The sequence below is a fragment of the Staurois parvus genome, unplaced genomic scaffold (genome assembly GCF_062004578.1).
Source record: "Staurois parvus isolate SC_StPar_1 unplaced genomic scaffold, SC_StPar_1.0 ptg000205l, whole genome shotgun sequence".
Classification (NCBI taxonomy): Eukaryota; Metazoa; Chordata; class Amphibia; order Anura; family Ranidae; genus Staurois; species Staurois parvus.
Window position 1 is genome coordinate 891,424 of NW_028318001.1, and position 22,103 is coordinate 913,526.

Consider the following 22,103-nt stretch of genomic DNA (forward strand, 5'->3'; position numbering starts at 1 on the left):
CGATCATGTGATCTTTGATTGGCCAATCAGTGATCACATGCAGAGTAGTAAGCAAGATGTCACTTCTGACATCATTGCTTACTACGTGTGAAATCTGTGAATGATCACAGAGGTCACATGGTACAAGGCTATTCACAACAGCCTTGTACCATGTGACAAGCTGTGACCAATCACAGCTCACACAGTTGTTCTCAATGGCTGCAAGAATGCAGCCAGAGAGAAGGAGAAATGATTGTTTTTACAGCCTTCATGGGTGTAAAAGCAATCCGTGTTAAAAAAAAAAAAAACTTCATCACCCTCCACAAGTAGTACAGTGTCACTGTTTAGGGTGACCGTATGTAGGAAAAAAAAATGTTTTTAAAAATTATAATTTTTGGTTATAAACTAATTTGGGTTATTTTTTTTTTTACTAAAAAGATAACTGAATAAATGTTGGGCAAGATTCATGATGAAATATCATTTATTTGCAAAATTTTACAAGAAAAACACTTTTTTTAAAAAATTTTTGGACTTTTTCATTTATATAGCAAAAAAAAAAATAAAAAATCCCAGTGGTGAATAAATACAACCAAAATAAAGCTTTGTCTAAAAAAAAATGCTAAAAATTTCATATGGATACAATGTTGCATGACCGTGCAATTGTCATTCAAAGTGTGATAGCACTGTAAAGCTGAAAATTGGCCTGGACAGGAAGGGGGTAAAAGTGTCTGGACTTGAAGTGGTTAAAACAATGAGGAAAAACTCAAACTAGACATCTGCCTCTCAAGACCCATCACCCACCGTTAAGGGCAGTCACCTAAACAGGAAGGCATCAGTCCTAGGACTGATGATCCAAGCAGTTCAGAGAAACCCACAGAGCAACTGCCAAGAATCAGAATAGGCCACAGTATTTGTCTGCCTCCAACAGGAGCAGGCACAACCCTGGAATGCCCTTCTGTACTGAAACTGCAAAGCAGATGAATTAAAAAAAAAAGGTAAACAACAGGTAATGTTGATCCCACAAAGCAAACAGAGCACTTCAGTACTTCCTCCAAAGGAGCCATGGCCTTCAAAACAAAAACACGCAGAGCCCCTAAAAACTGGGAACTGGAAAGTCCATCAGTGACACAGAACCTGGAATATCTCTGAGTGCAGGCCCCATTTCCCAAACCAGAATCAGGACAGCAGATGAACCAGTATGCCAACCTTCCGCTCCCAGGGTGTGAAACATGGACAAAGCTTGAAAAAGGAATCCTGCCAAAGACAAACACCGTTACCACTATGAACATTGTAACGCTATTGTTCCTATCCTCCAACCCCTCCCAAGCCTGTCAGACTGGTATCCATCACTAAAATCTGTCAAGAGTGGGAACAAGAAGCATCCCAGCTACAGATTTACAGGTCCAGATAACCTGGTCATTAGCATATGAGGCAACCTGCCATATATGGTCCCTTGAAGGTAAAATTCAGAGAAAGACCAGACTTGAATCAACCATAGAGATTGCCACAAAGGAGGCTAACATTATGCTGGAGCTCTCTTACAGAAGCACCAGGATGACTGACCAGAGATCGAGGCTAGGAGTGGAAAAAAATTAATTCCACATGGGAAGGAAAAATGTGGGCTGGAACTTCATCTAGGAAAAAACCCAAGACATGGTGAGTGAAGAGTTGGATCCAGTGCAGACAAGTCCTGCATAGTTCACATCAGATCATCAAGACAACCCATGAAAACTGGTCGCCCCCCAAATAGGAAGTCATCCAGATATCGCACAACGGGAATGTCCTGGAGACAGAGTATAGCGAATAAGAGGGCCTATAAATCACTGAACCCATACAGTGTGAAGAAATGTGGGAGTCCCACAGCAGTGATAAGGAGATGAGGTGATGGAAAGGAAAGAAAAAAATGCAAGAAAACATCTTAAATATCCATAGAGGCCAGAGGTTTCCCTGGTAAGGCCAAGAAAGAACTTGGAAGAATCCAGTGGAAATACATAGCTCTGAACAAAGACAGACAGGGTCTGCAGCTCCAGCATAGGCCAGAGACCCCGTACCAATGAGAAGGGCTGAAGTAGAGGGAAAAACCCTAAGAACGGTCCATCCTAGGAACATGGACAACAGCACAGCCAAGTAGCAGATATTATTATTATACAGGATTTATATAGCGCCAAAGTTTGCGCAGCGCTTTACAATATAAGGGAGACAGTACAATTACAATACATTTCAGTACAGAAGGAATAGGAGGGCCCTGCTCGTGGAGCTTACAATCTAAAGGAAGGGGGAGGTGATACATAAGGTGATAGCTGCGGGGGATGATCTGGTGGAGGTGGGGTAGGCTTCCCTGAAGAAGTGAGTTTTCAAAGATCGCCTAAAGGCAGACAGGGTGGGGGCTGACCGGACATGCTGTGGTAGGGAGTTCCAGAGGATGGGAGAGGCTCTGGAGAAGGTGATGAGGGAGCTACAGAGGAGGATATCATGGGAGGAGCGGAGTGGGCGATTTGGGCGGTATTTGTGGATGAGGCTGGTGATGTAGCTAGGGGCAGTGTTGTGGATGGCTTTGTAAGCTGTGGTTAGTATTTTGAATTTTATACGTTGGGTTAATGGAAGTCAGTGGAGGGATTGGCAGAGAGGGGCAGCAGTCCCTGATCGGTTGGTAAGGTGTATGAGTCTAGCAGCAGCATTCATAATAGACTGAAGGGGGGATAACCTGTGTAATGGTAGACCAGTAAGGAGGGAGTTGCAGTAATCGAGGCGGGATATAACCAAGGCGTGGATAAGTTGTTTTGTGGTGTCATTGGTCAGGAAGGGGTGGATTTTGGAAATGTTCCGGAGGTTGAGGCGGCAGGATTTAGCCAGTGAGTGGATGTGGGGCCCAAAGGAGAGGTCAGAGTGTAGGATTATGCCTAGCACCCTGGCACGAGGGGAAGGACCAATGGTTGTGCTGTTGATCTTAATGGTAAAGTCGTGAGTGGGGGATCGGGGAGGAGGAAATATTACAAGCTCAGTTTTTGAAAGATTGAGTTTAAGGTAGTGATGTGACATCCATGCTGATATGTCACTTAGTAGATTTGTGATAGGTGAGGAGATTGAGGGGGTGAGCTGGGGAGTGGAGAGATAGATCTGGGTGTCATCATCATAGAGGTGGTATTGGAAGCCATGGGAGGTTATCAGTTGGCCCAGGGAGGAAGTATAGAGAGAGAATAGGAGGGGACCAAGAACAGAACCTTGGGGTACCCCAACAGAAAGAGGAAGCGGAGCAGAGGAGGAGGAGTTGTATGTGACACTGAAAGTGCGCTGAGAAAGGTAAGAGGAGAACCAGGAGAGAGCAGAGTCACGGAGGCCGATGGAGTGGAGTTTACTGAGGAGGAGCGGGTGGTTGACTGTGTCAAAGGCAGCGGAAAGGTCAAGGAGTATGAGTATGGAGTAATGGCCGTTGGTTTTAGCAGTTAGTAGGTCATTAGTGAGTTTTAGTAGGGCAGTTTCTGTGGAATGTTGTGGGCTGAAACCAGACTGTCGGGGATCAAGAAGGTTGTTGTCGGTGAGGTAGCAGTTCATACGGTTGTGAACAAGGTGCTCGAGAAGCTTGGAGGCAAACGGGAGCAGGGAATGAGTCTTAAGTTGCATCTCTAAACCCGTAGGATCAGGAGAACCTACAACCGATAAAGCCTCTGACTTGTCTGCCACCTAAGTAGTCTTTGAGCTTTTCGCTGTAGAGAGTGAGCAACAGGAGAAAATTAAGTATGCTATAAGCCTCTGTTGGCAGAAAAAAAAAATTGATCAGGAAGTGCATATGCGGAGGCTCCCATGATGGCTGCTCAGTTCAGGAGCTCCGTCCCACTCAGGCCGGTTCTGTCTAGCTGTGGTTGCTATACACAGCACATCCCCTTCCGAAGAGCATACCGGGACTGGGGTAAGCCCAGAGGCACGGCCCGGATAACCCTTTCCCGTCAACTAGGAGCTTGTGGCCCGGAGAATGCTTCTCCCAAGATGACGGCCGCACCACAAGCTAGTGAGGTCTCCATTGCGGATGATGACTCCCTTCCGCAATCCCCACACATTGGTGGAGGTCCGCATGTGAGTACTCCTCCATTCTCTGCACCATTCTCAGCCTCCACTGAATCCTTCCTGGAATGCACTTTGGGCACACGCTACCCGCCATTATTACCAGATACTCCCTCCAGCCCTATTACCCTGCTGGCTGGGCAACAACTCCCAGTAGGACATTATGTGGACACCACTCATGTTTAATAAGTTTTCAGAGCTTTTAGACCATGGCCTATCTTACACAGTGGCGCAGATCACCAAAGATATAAAGGCAGACCTACAAAATTTAGGCTTCCATATTGAAGTACGTGAACAGAAACTGGATTTAACGGTTTCCCAGGCTAATCAAAATACCTTCTGTATACAGGAGTTGCAAGATCAACAGGAAGGGGCCTCTTGCTAAAATTGATGACCTTGAGAATAGGTCTCGCAACTTTACAACTTTAGGATTAGAGGCCTTCCGGAATCTTTCAAAGACGTGCCGTCTGTGGTCCATGCCTTTAAGGATTTATTACCTAATGCACCTGAGCACCGACTGGAATAGGATAGGGCCCACAGGGCCTTGCAGCCTCCCAGGGCAGACGGACTTCCCAGGGATTGTCAAACCACACTTTTATTCAGTGAAGGAAGACATTATGAAGCTTTCTCATTCTGCTGAATCCTCATCCTTCCAGGGACATCCTATCCAGATCTTTGCGGATATATTTCCTACCACCATTGAAAGAAGTAGATCACTTGAACCTCTCCTGTTGGCGATGTTATAAAAAGCTTTTAAATACTGGTGTGTCTTTCCATTCCGCTTACATGTTCTGCACCTGAACAAGCAATACTCCTCATTCTAGGAAAGCGAATCTGTGCTTCTTCAGCTGGGCATCATCTCGCAAACCCCACTGAGCTCTACATCTCGCAAGAATGCCGAAGCCTCCAAGTGGCCCTCACAGTCCAGCCTGTTAACCAAAAGTTTCATACCAAGAAATCCAGGGACTCTCGCCCCCCTTGATTGAAGAAAGTCCCATTTGGCATCCCACCTGATGAAACACTACTTTGATTCCTGTGTTCAGAAACAACTCTGGTCTCACTTAACTCCCTTTATGGATGTTCTCCTTGGTCCTCTCTGCGTTCTAGAGGATGCCGATTTGAAATCTTTAGGGTGCATTAAAACTTTATATTTGCACAAAGTTAATATGTGTTTATATCTTTATTAGCAAGAGGGCCTACCTGTACGATTACTGAAGTTTACAAAAGTTTATGTTCTCTGCTACTAGTTCTATCCTGATCAGTTTCTTAATTTTTCTAGCCTAGGGCAGTTATGTTTGTCAGGGGACAGTGTCTAGGCCGGAGCGGTAGCCATGCTCCCCCGCCTGCTTCATGGGTTTGAAAACCGTGTTCACATGAAGCAGGTCTTCGTCACCCTATCGGGGGGACACTGTATGCTTGGGGATACTGGACAGAATAAGGGAGTTCTATTCCTGTCCACGAGAGGGGTTTTGGGATGTTTATCTTCTCTTTGTTCTTTCCCTTTCTTCTACCTCCTTTATGCTTTTCGATAACTATTCTTTTTTTTATATCAGGTTGGACGTCCTCCATCGCTACCTATTGGTGCCCTGGCCCGGGACCCAGGAGTAAGAAATTTCCTGATTATTGCTTTGGGGTCTGCTCGGTGAGTGACTATACATTGATAGTGCCCCTCTACTCCCTGCACCATGGCTAACAATAACTCACAGACCTCATTTTTAAGAATTGTAACCCATAACACACAGGGCTTAAACTCACCCTTGAAGAAATGTAAAGCATTTCAATACTACTACTCCCAAAAAAATTAACATTCTCTTCCTACAGGAGACACATTTTCTTAGAAGTTATATCCCTTTATTTATAGACCCTATATTTCCGGCCTTTTATTAGGGCAACGCAGAGGGTAAGATTACAGGCGTGGACATTCTATTTTCCAAAATGGTCTCCTTCACCCTTACATTAGAAATTAAAGACCCGGAGGGTCGCTACCTTCTCCTTAAAGGCACCATAGAAGGCACTCTGTTTATCTTTATCTCCTACTAAGCCCCGAATCAAGGTCAAGCTCCTTTTTTTGCCTGTATGTTGCGCGCCCTCGCCCCCCCCATGCTGAAGGGACTGTCATTTATGGCAGAGTCTCCAATATCCCTCTAGACCAAAGCCTTGATAAATCACAACATTCAGTTCCTCGATTAAGACCTCCTAAACAAAACCTGACTATGGCTAAGCTTCTTCACTCACAGGGACATTGATATTTGGTGTGAACTGGACCTCACAACCAGGGATTATACTCCCTTCTCCTGTCCACATAAAACCTTTGCTAGGATTGATCATATCTTTACTCCAGCCCCCAAGATCCCTTTGATCTCTAAAGTTTCCATCAGAAACATGGCGTGGTCTGACCACTCCATGGTGTTGATTGATATGCACCGTGCAGCAGGTCCTAGGGGGCCCACTCCACTGGAGACTAAACAAATCCTTACATAGCGATCCTGTGAGAAAGGTATAGATTGAAGGGGCTTTGCGGGAATACTTTCTTTTTAATAACATTGAAGGGACTTCTACGGAGACTCTATGGGCAGCACATAAAGTTGTCATTAGGGGTAAACTGATCCAAATGACCTCCCAATTAAGAAAGAACATCAAGCAGATCGGCTTAGACTGGAAGGGGTATTTAAATGTATTAGTCTACAACATAAATGTAACCCTAAGCAGGACTCCCTAGCTGAACTAGACTTGGCGTGATTAGCTCTGAACCTAGTTCTGACAACAGAGGCGGAAAAAGTGCTTCGATGGTCAGGGGCACGTTTTTATTATCAAGGTTCATCAACATTTCTTTGATAGAAGTTTGAAGCTTATAACTAGATGGTATTTAGTTCCTACGCATCTTGCCAAGGCTCTTCCTTTGACCTCCCCTCTATGTTTTCAGGGATGTGAGCTTCTGGGTTCTATGCTTCACACTTGGTGGCCCTGCCCCAGGATTAGAATTTTCTGGAATTAGGTTTTGTACCTGATCCGCAAAGTTACAGGCTGTGCTGCACCATAGAACCCACAGTTCGCTCTACTCAACGTCCCCAAAAACAAACTGGTGGTTCACATCCCCAAAAACAAACAGAATAATTTTCTTTATCCTCCTGGAAGCAAAACAGACTATTGATTGTGCATGGAAACAACCTTTTGTCTCTCTCACAGCCACAAAGCGGAAAATCACTTGGATAATGCTCTAGGAAAAGACTATTCTGGTTGATAAGGTTAAACTGTTTGAGGGTATTTGGGAGAAATGGGCACAAGAAGTCAATAACTCTCTCATCACTTAAGGGTCCCACTTATTGAGGGCGATAGATCGTCTTTGAGGACATACCTTCCTGCTGTCTTCCTTCTTTATGCTTTTTCCACCTCTACTACTTCTTTCATGTCTTTGGTGGTCAGGTTGATCCACCTGGTTTCATATATACAAAATATAAACAGCCTAGGGGGATATGTTCGTCCTGACGAAGCTCACGGTCATGTGGGTGAAATGCATTGACGTAGGCAGCGTCAGCCAGTCTTGGGCCACGCACCCACCGTCGGTGACATCTGTATCTGCCCGACGCTAAGATTGTGGAGGGAGGTTACTTCCACGCTACCTCTGCTCAATAACCTATGATTTGCGTTCTGAGCGTCATCAACAAGAAGACATTCCATCTGACCTGGTTGGTATTTAGAGACCGCAGACCTTCGGCTTAGTCCAGAAAGATACTTTGTCTCACTCTGCTTTATTCCCCAAGTGGAGGTTTGGACACTACCGAGGAGAGCAACAACAGTGTGTGGAGTGGTGAGAGCCTGCGGACACAATTTATGTGGCGGTTGCTGCTGTATGTGCAGTAAATCAACATTATCTCAATCTGACGGCTACTGGCCTCACCCACAAGGGATGTATTGATCTATACTTGTTGCACGAACTGCCATTAGCCTTCTGTTGTTTACACTACTGTGTGTGCCCCTCAGGTCTGTTTAATTCTGTGCAGGCATCCTTTGGATACATCTGCGCTATCTAACTAGCGCATCCACTATAATATAATATGCTTAGTTAGTAAGCCCTTTAAACCTGCCTTCTTTCAGTGTACAACCATATCCTCTACAAGGGTATATCTATATTGCAGATGTTTGCGGTTCTGGACTTCCTATATTAACCGAACAAGGGTTCCAGCTTAGTTCCAATTACCCAGATGTGAATTTGCATGTCAGAAGATATGACACAAGTTGATTATGATTATGCTAATATTTACACAGTGGACCTACTCTCTACAATCCAGTCACTAACCTCACCCTTATGTGTCTGTTGACTGGGTAGCCCATCACAGTTTGTTACTGTGTTTTTGGCACCCACTAAATGTGGCTCTGGAGATTGACTCACTGAATTTTGCTCTTTACAGACAGATGGTTGTTTATAGCGTTTGTGAGTGTATGAGCGTGACCCGGGCTTGGATTTTAAGGAGATAACGTTATCTTACCTTATTTTAATGGTAAATGGAGGATTGTTGGCCATTTGGCCTTATCTATATTGATCTCAATAAAGCCGTTTAACGTTACTACACTGCAGTTGGCTCTCTTTTAAAACTCTGTTTTAGGGGATCCGTCTGGTCTTCTAACAATTTTTTGGGATATGTTATGTACCTGTATCCCTTTGGGCTGCTCACCAACTTACGGGTTATCACAGAAGCCATTTCTTAGCTCCTAGACTGTGTATAAGTTTCCTTACCCTCAATCTATTTATTCTCTGTCGAATACATACTTCATGGTTTGGTTCCTAAACAGTCCCTCCTGACTGACTTCTTGATTGTTTACTCTATATCAGGGGAAAAAACATTGTTTTTCTATCGGCTAACGTGTCTCTACTGGTTCTGTGTTTATTGTATGTTAGTCATTTTCTGTGTTAGTCATTTTCTGTGTTAAAAACTAAAATAAAATTTGTGAAAGAAAAACAAGAAAAGTTTTGAAAAGGATATATTCACCTTTGGGAACATGTTACATGTTCCACCAAGTTTTTAGGGTGGAACATGTAACATGTTCCCACTCCTGCAGCTCTCCCCCCTCCCTGTGATAGTTGGCCAAGGATCTTCTCCCTGCACCTGCTGTCACAATTCAAAAGAGTGCTGGGAATGAATGCCTACATGTACCAGTAGCCTTTGCAGCTAACGGCTTTTAGTTCTCGATGAACTGTGAGGGCCCAGGTGAGTGCTCTTGTAGTCCATTGAGCTACCTGGACTGAAGTAACTGCCTGCCCATTTTGGAGGTATGGGCACACAGCTACGCTGACAGTCTGCATAATCCTGATATTGTATTTGTGATCTGCTGATCCGGAAACTGTGAATGAATAATGTGGCTGTGTGGGCAGGTGTTGTACTGTAACATGTTACACCCTAAATACGGGTTTAACATGTAACTAGTTACAAAGGTGAACTTATCCTTTAAAAAAAGAACATACATTATTTTACTGAAGAAATCAGGGCTGATGTGAAAAATCATTAATTTCTTTGATGCTTTTTTATACACTTAGAGACTTTCACCTTTGAGTTATACTGCCACTTACAAGAAGATTGGACACAGAAAAGAAAGATAATTCAGCCCAGGATAATACCGGTTTTTATATTGAGTACAAAAATCCTATTTACTTGTTTGTTCATTGGGGGACAATGGAATCTTTCACCTTTGAGATGCTCAAAAGTGGCTCAACTAAGTGGTGAGTAACAAAACATTAACAGGCCCAAGAAAAAAAAACAACAGATAACCGGGGGCTGCCCACAGCAGAAAGCCACCTAAAAAACCTTATGCTCAAAGCTCCTTGATGTCAAAAACACCAAGCAGCACTCATAGATCTACTTTGTGGGTACAACATGACAAGGAGTGAAGCTCAATCCTTGGGACCAAAAACTTGGATGATGTTCTGCCTGTGCCACATAGATGGTGGCATGAGAAGCCAGAGCACCCTTATGTGACATTACAAAGTGGAAATCAGTCTTCCTAAGGGAAGCAGTGGATGAGAGAGACTTTCTGTGCCTGAACCACATCCAGACATCGGAGGGAAATCTCTCATTTCTGGACAGAGGAATGGGAGAACAAACGTCCTGACTGAGGTGAAAGGCTGAGACTACCTTAGGCAAGAAGGAAGTCCTGGACCTCAACAACCAGAAATGGTTCTATACATGCTAAGGCTGCCATTTCATACATTCACCTTTTAGAGGCAATCGCTACAAGGATATCACCTTGTGGGTGAAAGTGGAGGACTGTCTCTAATGGGTTCTAATGGCAGTTTCTGAAGTTCAGAGAGAACTAGATTCAGATCCATGGATTCACAGGGCAATGATCAGAGGAAGCTACATGGGAAGCTCCCTGTGCAAAGGTTCTAATCAAAGAATGAGAGGCCAAAGGTCATTGAAACAAGAAAGAAAGGGTGGAAACTTGGCCCTTATAGTGCTAAGAGCCAAATGCTGTCTGAACCTTGGGACTGAAGCCCCAAAACTCACATCAAATGTAGTAAGTCAGATGAAAGACCTTGCAGAAGTAGCCTTCCTAGCCTATAGCATCAGAGGAATCTCTAAGCAAAATATCACGATGATCTGGTAGAGCCCACAGAGCATCCACTGTGTGTTTTACCAGGTCAGCATACCACATCCACCCGGCCCAGTCCAGAGCAATGAGAATCATAGGGGTGCACTCCATCTGGACTATACAAAGCAGACAAGCAAAAAAGCTTCAGGGGAAGAAAGCACAGATCAGGGTGTACTGGTCGCATGGAGCCACCGGAGCATCCATTCCTTCCACTATGGATCTCTGTACCTGGAGAAAAACTGTGAAGTTTATAGTTGAATCTGGAGACAAGGAGATCCACATCCAGCATCCTGCACTTGACATATAGGTCCTAGAACACCTCTGGGTGTAGGGTCCACTTCCCTGAGTCCAGATGTTACCGGGTGAGAAAGTTTGCCTGACAATTGTCTAAGCTAGCATCTAACTGGTTGACAAATTGGGAAAGCAAAGTTCTGCCCAGGCAAGAATCTGATCTGCCTCTCTTGCCACACCAATACATCTAGCTCCTGCCTGACAGTTGATGTATGCCACCACCGTGGCTTTGTCTGAATGAATCTGGATCAGATCTCCCAGCTGGACAGTCCAATGTCTCAAGGACAGCCAAATCATCTGAAATTTCAGGATGCTCATCAATAGACTTGACACCTCTGATAACAAAGACCTCTGCACCAACAGGACGCCCAGGACTTTTGCCTGTTTCATGTTCAGGTGGAACTAGGAAAGCAACTTGGGCAAAAATTATTTTGGTGAAGGACCAGGAAGGCTATCTGCCAACACCCTACAAGTAAATGCAAAAATGCAAACTTCCACATAAGAAGAGACAATGAAAAGTCTCAGGCTCAAAAAGGGAAATCTGTAAAACAGACAACACCAAACTAAACTAGTAATGACCGAGTCAAAACAGCCAAGCCAGTGACTGCAAAGCAGGATGGGAAATTGGGCCCTGTGGCATCAAGTCTGGCCAATTTGTAAAAGGCCACTGCTCATCTGCCAGGAGATTGAAACTGACTGCACGTTGGCTGCGTGATCCCAAAGAGTGACAGACCAATGCTACAGAGCTAGCCAAATCACCCAAAGTTGACTGGCAACCTCTGTTCCTCTGACAGCCATGTTTCCTAAACTTGAGAGACTCTCTAGAACGCCACCCCAGGTCATCAGGGTGGCATCTGTTCTAAACATTCCAAGAGATAGAAAGGATCGGTTTCCGAGCTTCTGCAAAGAGATCCACCTTACCAAACCCAATCTGATCTTGAGAGACAGATCAATGGGCAATTATAGGGACTGCTGGTGCTTGTTCCACACTGACAGGATATTGAGTTGTTATGGCCTGGAGTGAGCATACGAGACTGCATCAAAAACCTACTTCTTAAAGTTCAGTACCGAAACTAACTGCTTGAGGACCTGCACTTTCTGCTGAACATTTGATGTCATGATCTGAGCCAATTGCTTTTGAAGGTGGGCATCCAGGTACCCCATCATAGTGAAACCGTGGGTCCTCAACAAACCCAGAACCAGTATCAACACCTTGGTATACAACCCGGGTGTTGTCGAAAATTTGAATGGAAATGTCACAAACAAGTAGTGTTTGTTCTCTAATGGAAAATTTCAGAAATTGTTGGTAAGGCTGTAAGTTGGGATGTGCAGGTAGGCATTCTTGATACCCACTGATTCCAGGAAGTTCCCCTGATGAAATGAAGCAAACACCAACTGAGTATACTCCATTAGGAATTTTTGCACTCGTAGAAATTTGTTGACACACATCGGGGTCCAAAATGGGCAAGACGTCTCTCATTTCATGTTGGACCCATAAAGAGGTTGGAGCAGGAGCAGAGAAACCTTTTTCCCTCCAGCACAACCTTTCCAGTGCCACACACAAAACCACTCATCAGTGGCTCCAAAGAGACCCTTGTGCTCATATAGCACGAAGGGGGAAAGTATCGAAACTTCAGCTTGTGACCCCTGGAAACCAAGCTTTGAACCCAGTCATTTGCAATTTCTTGAGTCCATATGGCTGTGAAGGCTGATAAGCTCTCCACTAGGAATGCAAGTCGGGGTTGCCCCTTCACTGGGAAAAGGACTTTTCTCCAGGCCTCTAGGACTTGGAGGATGATTTCTGCTTGGAGCTCAAGGCCTGCCTCCTATAAAAAGAAAGCTTCTTGGAGTCTAAAGAAGCCCCAGCTTCTGGCTTGCCTTCTTTACCTTCCTCTTCAGGGGTAGAGCATGCTTTTACCCACTGTCTCCTTATGAATGAAGGCATCCAAGGACAGCTCAAATGTTCACCATCAAAGGCAGCCTGTAAAATTGCTTCTTTCGAAGACGTTCCACCAACAAGAACTTAAGTCACAGGACATATGAGGACCTTGTATTGATGGACACAGTGCCCAACCTGAAAAGCTGCCATATGGAATCCCCAAGACATTACCCGAGAAACTCAAAGCCCTTGGAAAATCCTCCAGGTACTGCCCAATGGCAACATTCCTAGGATCAGAGTCCCTGACACAAGGCACACGCTTCAGCACTTTGCAAATACCCACCATTGCCACCCCCGGCTGCAGGGCTGCTCCTACTATGAAAGCGAACCCTCAAAGAGGGCCTCAAACCTTTTTGTCAAAAGCGGCTTCAAAGACCAGACTGTTAGGGTCCTGTTCAAATAGAGGCTTCTCTGTATCACAACAGACTATTCACATGTCATTCAGCCTCCCAGGGAAACCAAGATGGCCCCTGCACATGAACAGATGTGGGCACATAAAGTCTTCGCACTGTGCACTCGCAGTATGGACCAGTCCCATCCATTGAGAACATCACTACAACAGTGTACTCCTCTCACACAAATGGCCCAGCACAACTGCCAGCAACAGCCACACACAACCCAAGTGTCTCAGAAAAAAATGGAAACAAGAGACTGCCACGCCAATTCCACAGAGCCTTAAGCCCAATCTTTGCTCATCACAGAAGGGCCTTCAGGGACACAAATCCCCCCCTCTTCCCCCAGGGGATCACTGCCCTGGACCTGGCTGAACACCCTGCCAGCATGTTCACCAGATGCAAGGTACCCCAGCAATCCCTGCCCTCAGGGTCCAGTGCAGATAGGCAACATTACAGGAGATCACCGTTCTTGCATGGTGGGGTCTGGGTACATCCCTCTGGGTCCCAGGGCCATAGAAAACTGATCCAGCCTAAACTTTTCCCTTCCCCAGCAGGGGTGTACAAAATAGGCAGTGAAAAGAAAGGAAGAATTTTCAGAGAGACTTCACAGACACATACTTTGTCCTTAGGTCCTAACCATCTAAGGACATTAGTACAAAACTTAAAGCGATCCTAAAGGTTATACGTTTTTTTTTCGTAAAATAAAAACATGTTATACTTACCTGGTGTGTGCAGTGGTTTTGCACAGAGCAACCCAGGTCCTCCTCTTCTTGGGTCCCCCATAGGCTCTCCTGGCTCCTTCTGTCTGCCAGGTGCCTCCGCAGCAAACAGCTTGCTATGGGGGCATTTGCTACTTCATGTGTTCATTCACACACGGAGCCGCGGCTTGGCTCCATCACCCCTCCCTCCTCATTGGCTGACTAGCTCCCGCTTGCTGTCTCAACCAATGAGGAGGCAGAGACCCGGGACAGCAGAGGATGTAGTGCACATTGCTGGATCGCGAGGGGGTGCAGGTAAGGGGTTGGGGGCACTGCTGCAAACAGAAGGCGTTTTACCTTCATGCATGAAGGTAAAAAACCTTGAGCCTTTAGAACCGCTTTAGGATAAGCTGTGCTGTGAGGGTTGGTGGCTAGATGGGGAAGCCTGCCTTTTTCTTACCAGTGTCTATTCACCTGAAGGTGGCAGCATAACCCAGTGGTCAGGATCATGAACCTGCCCTGTGTCCTGTGATGTACAATTAGGAAACAAATACTGACCAGGAATCTCTAACTCGTTTCTGGAAAATTCTGGCTTAAAATTGTTCATCCATGGAGAATATTCTTTTAGGTTTCCTGGCTCTTTTGGCTGTTGTTCTTTAATTTTTGTCAAGATTGCACTAAACTTTTCATTGAATTCTTCAGCTTTGATAGCAACAAGCTGGGATCCATCTTTTCCACAAAATTTGTCTAGTTCCTTTCCATGTTTCTGCAAAGAGAAATGATAAATTGGTAATTGCGTGCACATGCAGTGTATATGATCTCCTCCTATAAAAAGTCTGGTTAGGCTTAGAAAGTTTAGAGTTTTGTATACAATATTACCATAGTTACATAAAAATTTGTGCAGTATCCTGTAGACCTGGATTAACATTTCTCCTCAACACAGCGAGGGTTTCAGAATAAAGCAGGCACGATTGCATGACACCTTATATAAAACAGCGGTAAACACTACAAAAATTCCAGGCATGGATTCATATGTAAATAATACTTCTATTAAATTATTTATATCAAGAAATGTATCCATAGTATATTGTAATTCTTCATGCCAATGTTAATATAAGGGGTAATCTGCAATTTTCAGTCAACACACTTACATTCTAGTTTAGAGCACATTTAAAGCACAACCTACTGTTACAAAACAAACAGCCACCAAATGCTTCTACACAATTCCTCTTTAAGGGTTTTAGGTAATAAAAAAAATATACCCAAGCAGTGACAAAATACAAAGTCCATAAAATACTTACGTTTTTAAAACATTGTTGCAAATGAATAACCAGCTGTTTTCTAAGAGACCCTGGTGGTAATATTTCCCTGACCGTGCTCCAGGACCTGTCCCCTAGGCAAAGCCATTATTGTCCCCTATTCCCTAGCAAACAATTACTGGCAATGGCTCCATGTACATGTAGCACAAATCACCCACCTCTGCAAACCTCATTCTGAATGATCCAAAGAATTGGTCCTTTGTGTTGCACAAATTTGAATGAATCTCCTTATACAATTCCTTAATTTTATTTTTGCCTGGTTTTTCTTTAGACAGCTCAATGAAAACTTCATCCTTCCAATCCTTAATGTAAATATAACCAGTTAGTTACTCATGCTGCATGCCCATACCATTGTGTGTAGATACAATAAAAGGAAAGGATAAAAGGGAGAACTGTTTAAAGACCTAAAGTAGAAAAGTGTTATCTGCAGTTTATTAAAATCACCAATACCCAAATGACAAAAATAAGAGTAATGGAATTCCTACAATGAAAATAACTGATACAAGATGAATATCTAATACAGTAGGTCATGGATTCCCAATGTCTTACTAAACAAAAATTATTAAAAAAATGTGCTATTTTATTGAGAGCAAATTAGAAATAGAATAAAAAAATACATATGTATAAAATATTATTGCAATATTAAAATTCATTTCAAATCACAAGATTAAAATTAATTCCAAAATGCCTTGACAGTGTACCACATAAATAGGTTTGATAATATATGGGAGCAAAATGTTATCCAGCTGCTTTAAAGTTCCCCTAAGTCATTGGGTCCAAACATGCTAGTAGTGGACTATATTCAGTTTAAAGGAGAATATTGGGGCAGAATTATACTATGATGTGGTGCTGTGGCAGTGGCAATGGTATTATTAGAATGTTGTTGAAATTCTCAAGGGATGATACTGGAAATGCATAACTTTACCTGTGATTACACCAGAATGAAAGATGCAGTGTTAGGTTTCCCACATCCCAAGTTAAACAGGGCTCAATGCACTCATAGCTGTAGTCATTATATCATTTAAAGCTACAGTGATCTCCCTTACCCCTCTGTAACTTGGAGAGAACGCCATCTAAAAAAGGCAAACTGTAAGCTTTCCTATAAACAAGTCAAGCAGTTTTATACGCCCAAAATGTACCTGTAATATCAAAGCAGGATTAGACAGTTGCTCCAGGGCTTTGATGAATTCTTCAGCTAATCCATTTTTATCCAGCTTGTTTTGAATTCTTAAAAATAAAAAGTCCAAGCAGTAGGGATTACATACCAGTAAGGAATTACTATTGCAAAACCATTGCATTTTGTGGTGTAAAAATTAATGTCAGACCCCACAGGCTCTTCCTAGCTAGATACCCGGAGGACCTCACAACTTTTTCTCTGCACTCTAATCTCTTTTTGAGAATTTCAGAAACCACCGACACCTCTTGAAAAGCTTTGTCCTGACCAACACCTTATCAGCCACACTCTATCCATCATTTACTCTTTTATTTCTGCATCCCTAGAGGACTAGCAACCGCTCTAACTAATTGGGAGCAAGATTTAAACCTGTCTTGCTCCCTGCACCAACTGCATAATACATTTAGCCCTAGAGACTTCTATCTGCTCTTACCACCAGTAGACTAATTTTAAAATTTTCTTCTAGGTAGTACAGAACTCCTACAATACTTCTAAAACACTTCCCAGACTGTACTGACATTTTCTGGAGATGTCATGGCGATAATGGTTTGCTCCTACACATTTTTTGATTATCCTGTCTGTTGAGACCCTTCTGGAACAAAGTCAGGGAGATCCCTCAAAAATGTACAGATTTCACCATTCCTGACTCTCCAGCATTTTTCTATTGCACCACTCCTCAATCCCTACTAAAACGTACAAGAGAACCATACTGCGTCACTTGCTGAATGCAGCTAAAACCTGTATCCCCTAGAAATGGAAAGACCACAACACCCCTCCAATCTTCATGTAGCTCGTGAAGAAGGAGAGGATACCAACCATATGGAAAGATCTAATCCTCTCCTCACAAAATAAGCAGGACATTTATAGGAAAACCTGGTTCTACTCGATAGCCTTTAAGTTCTAGAAGGAAGGTAAGACTCTACTTGCCAGAGTATTGATGACTCATCTCAGATTCTCCATACTACCTGGGGTCATTCCCCCCACTCCCCCCTTTGTTTTTCCTTATGTTCAACCCGTGGCCCTCCCTCTCTCATCCCCATCCTTTTTTTTCCCTCTCTCCTTCTCTTTTCCCTCCCCCAAACACACGCATATAATTTCCTACACCCTTATTTTCCCAGTAGGAATTCTTGGTTCCTTTTTATGTACTGTAGATTCTCAGTTATCCTTAAGTCTCCCCTTTGCCTTATGGTCACCCCTCATGCCCATCTTTGATAAGCATGACAAAATTTGGTTGTATGGTGTTCCACAACCAAAGCATAGGTGATTTTTTTTGTTGTTGTTGCGTTCAATGCATACGCATTCTGTGACTGTTTTCTCTTCTTTATCCAGTAAATACCTGCGGTATTTGTCATATTGAGTTAATAATCCTTGTAATGCCTGTGTATATTTTTTGAATGTCCTGTACAACTAAAAACCTTTACAAAGAATTAAAAAATAATGTGAACTAGAAATCCCATTTCTTCCTATGTGGCTGGTTTGGCTTACTCACATCTATGCATTTTAGTTTAGTGTGAACGACAAAGGGAAACACGCCAATTCACAGCTACATGTCTGTTACCACGAGTGCTGCGTGCACATAAAAAATTATTCCAGCCTCAAAATAAACATGCACTGACATAAATATGGAGGCTGCCCTTGCTGACCTCCCCAAAAAAATCAGTTGCCGGGCTGTTTCTTGACCCAGAAAAAGCATGCAACGGCCATGTCCTGCACTGCAAACCCCAACCTATTGGTCCTTGCACATTCACTTCAAGGACAGCACCCATTCTAATGAAAGATTCATTAACTACAAGATGCAAGATTTTAAAGAGCAGACCTCACAGCAAAGGTGTAAGAACATTCAGGAGGGGTAAGTATAAGCTAGTACAGTATTGTATGCCCACAGCATGTTGGTCTTACCCTTTAAAGTAGTATTAAACCATCAGCATTTCTAGCCTAGCACAATAAAATAAACATTCCTCAAACTATTTTTTTAAATTTTTACTTCAGTGCTTGCAGTTTACAACTTTCAACACCGCTGGCTCCAGCTCTCTCAGTGCTGCTTCCCTAAAGTTTCAGTCTTTACAGGAAATAGTTAACAGTGGACAGTACAGTCCATAGTCAGTCTGTTAGTTTGGAGAAGGGAGAGTTGAGGAGGAGGCAGGAGCAAGGTTTCTACTGATGCACACAGTGTAGTGAGACATGTAGTTCCTGCATGCAAGAGTGGGTCAATAGGATGCTACAAGAGAAAGGACCCACCCTGAAAAAGAAACTTGGGGCAGCACTCATGGCACTGACCTAAACTGGAACATAGGCAAGGTTTTAAAGATAAAGGAGCTGCATACTCAGTAAGTGATTAGATCAACTGCTGAAGGTGCTTTATATCAATGAAATGATAGTTTTAATGTTTGAATATTTGTTATTGAAGACAAGGACCACAAACCACTTCATAGCAACTACATAGCATTTGATCTGTGAGCACATCTATTGAAAATCACAAACAAAAGATCTGTGTACCTTTCCACAAACTCTTTATTTCTGTGTCCGTCCACTGTGTCCTCAAAGTTATAGTTCTCCCCACTGATCATTAAAGAGTACACAAGCGCCTGGGGGTAATGATCAGCAATCTCTTCTATTATAAACTGCACTGCAATGGCTTCCTTCTTGTCAAGCATTGCCATCATCTGACTGATCCAGGCAATAAATTGCCAGCATGGGACTGAACTAACCTGGAATGAGACAAAAGTAAAGCTAATTTCCACTTAAAAAGACACAGCAATAGTAGTATGACAAGTCTTATCAAACATCAAACAGAATATTTGCAAAAAAGACCTGGAATACACAGCATACAAACATTAAGGTGGTTTCAGTGTACAGTGGATAAAAAAAACATTTTACTTCATCACTGAAGCACACAAATCTGTTCATATAACCACTGTTTGAAGCACAGAAGAACCTTAAACAAAAAGTAAATGCATGTGCCATTTCCATCATAAATCAACAAAGTTTATCCTCACTTTAGTACAGTGGATAGAGCCATGCAAATCATGGATTATACTGTACCATCAGCAGATGTATGCATATTAAATTGCTTTTGCTTCATTAATTTTGTGCAGACACAACCTGGAAAGGGGGAGAGGGTCGCCTTCAGCTAAGCCAACTTACGCATTGCTATGTATACAGTATAACTCGAAATGGGAGCCCTGATAATATACCATTAGGGGGGAACACACTTTACACAGGTAACAGGACAGTGTATTTGCGAATGTATGCAAGGCCTTCACTGAAGTCAGAGGTTTTGGATGTATAGTACATAAGTACATTTGGCCCTAAAAATGATTGTGTAATTGGCACACACTCTAAAGTAGAGAATAAGAGGAATGTTGACTTACCTGTAAACTCCATAGGGCGTACAGTACAGGACACAGGCAACTTATTCATACAACATGGTTACAGGTTCGTACCTTGAGATGCTTGGATTGGACACCAGGGGACCTTCCTTAGAAAGCCTGCCCCATCCATGAGTCCTCCGTTTTGTAGCATGCAGCATAGAGTAATAAGGAGAGTTTGGGGAGGGCGTGTCCCGTTCTGTACACCAAGATATGAAATTTACAGATAAATAAAAATTCCTCCTATCTTTATCATATAGTAAATGGCAAACACAACATAGTCAAATACTATGAGGCACCAAACAAGTAAAGAATGCATAGGGTAGGCAACAACTAGGCAAATGGAACTGTACCAAAAGGCTAAAACAACAAAAGGGGTCAGAGACCCAAATTCAGAAAATTGCTTCAAGAACTTTGCAGGCAAAAGCTGCATCTACAGGGGACTGGACATCCATCTGTAAAACTTTGAGAAAGTATGAACAGAAGTACAGGTGGTGACCTTTCACAGTTAAGCAGCAGAGGCTTGGTGCCAAAAGGCCTAGAATACTCCAACAGATCTTGTGGATTGGGCTACACAACAGTACAGGAGGAGATTTTTGTTTAAGAGCATAAATTCTTGCAATCAAGTTCCTGATCCAATGTGCAATGGTTGATTTAGAAGGAGGGTGCACTTTGAGAGGTACAGAGGAAAGAACAAACAGAAAATGTGTTTGTCCAATGGAAACAGTCGCTTTCAGGTACTATACACTCCAATGGCTCAGACTACATCCAGCCAATGTACAGACAATTCCTTTTTTGCTTAGGAGTAGGGCACAAGGGTGGCAGAAACCTCTTTTGGAATAAAGGACAATCTTGGGCATAATACAATCTTACTGTCAGTGGTGCATTTAATTTTTGTGCTGCCCTAGGCAACACAAAAGTCGTCTGCCTCCCCCCCCCCCCCCCCCCAGACAGCTGCCCCTGTGTCACTACTGCCAGGGGGCGACGTCACCCCCCTCAAAAATGCCGCTCTAGGAAAGCACCTTGTTTGCCTCATGGAAAATATGCCACTGCTCACTGTTGTGGAGTATGAGGAAAGGCTCTTTTACAAGGGCCACTAGTTCAGAGACATATGAGAGATATAATGTCTGCCAAAAAGACCACTTTACTGGCAAGGATCTCTAAATGAACATTCCTAATGGGGTCAAAGGATGGTTTCTGCAAGGTTGGGAGTATCAAATGTAAGGTCCTAGGGAAGCACAAGGTGCTAAAAGAAAACCTAATACTGTATAAGAAACACCTTGAATAAAGGATTTTTATAAGAGAGCGAAGTCAAAGGCGTTTGGAAAAAAATGGATAAGGCCAACACCTACCCTGCTACAAGCTAAATTCTTGTCAAGACCTGTTTTCAGGAATGCCAGAATGGGAGAGTAATCTCTTGGAGTCAATTAACTGCACTTGCACCAAGCAAAGTAAGATTTCCTTTACAATAATAAATCTTTCTGAAAGTGGCCTTTCTTGCAAAGTAGGAACCACAGACTAAAAAAATCCAGCTATACTTTAGGACTTTTCAATAGCCATACTGGTAAAGCCACAGGCTATAAAGCAGGGTGGAATAGAGGGCCTTGAGATAGGAGATCAAGCCTGTTGGGATCGTCTGAGTAGGTCTGTGTACCAGGTTCTTCTAGGCCAGTTTTGAGCTGGTAGAATCACTGGTATATTTTGTTTAGTAGGCAAGGCAGCGGAAGAAAGGTAAAAATTGATCTGGGACCAGGGGATAACTAGAGCATCCAGGCCAGAGATAGAGCATCTCTGTTTCTGACAACAAACAGAGCAAACTTGTTATTCCTGGAGGCTAGTGAAAGGATTAAATGGCATATAACTGAATCCATTTTGTATACACTAATACAAGATGCTAGTTTAATATATATATATGAGATATGTGCACACTAACAAAACTGTCTATCTCAGCTTCATGTAGAAATGAGTGTTTTTGCAAACCCTTACAAAAAAGCAGATAAGGTTTACTCTCACTTCTGAAAAGTTTTAACCATAACTTGGGTGTTAGGTCAGATTAGAGCCATGGTCTGGGCGTTGGGTCAGATTACAGCCATGGCCTGGGCGATAGAGCAGATATGGTATGATAGATAAAGCAGAAGAGTGAAAATGCAAACCTCATACAAATAATTGTTGAGTTAAGGTAAAACAATGTACATGTATCTGATTGGATGGTCAGAGGGTGTGTTTGCCTAAAGACTACAGTATAATAACCCTGATGTTATGCCAATAAAACTGAAGTGTTTGCAATCGCAACTGA

The 22,103-nt window shown here is 43.2% G+C and overlaps 1 protein-coding gene across 1 annotated transcript in view; it reads right to left on the bottom strand.

The window, feature by feature from the left end:
• Positions 1–22,103, bottom strand: part of PRKDC (protein kinase, DNA-activated, catalytic subunit) — a 378,101-nt gene that overhangs the window by 58,920 nt on the left and 297,078 nt on the right. The window contains exons 74-77 of the mRNA XM_089678402.1: positions 18,936–19,147; positions 16,405–16,492; positions 15,424–15,567; positions 14,505–14,712 (exon numbers count right to left, since the gene is read on the bottom strand). Of these exons, the coding sequence (XP_089534528.1) occupies positions 14,505–14,712; positions 15,424–15,567; positions 16,405–16,492; positions 18,936–19,147 (652 nt within the window). The remainder of the gene's footprint in view (positions 1–14,504; positions 14,713–15,423; positions 15,568–16,404; positions 16,493–18,935; positions 19,148–22,103) is intronic.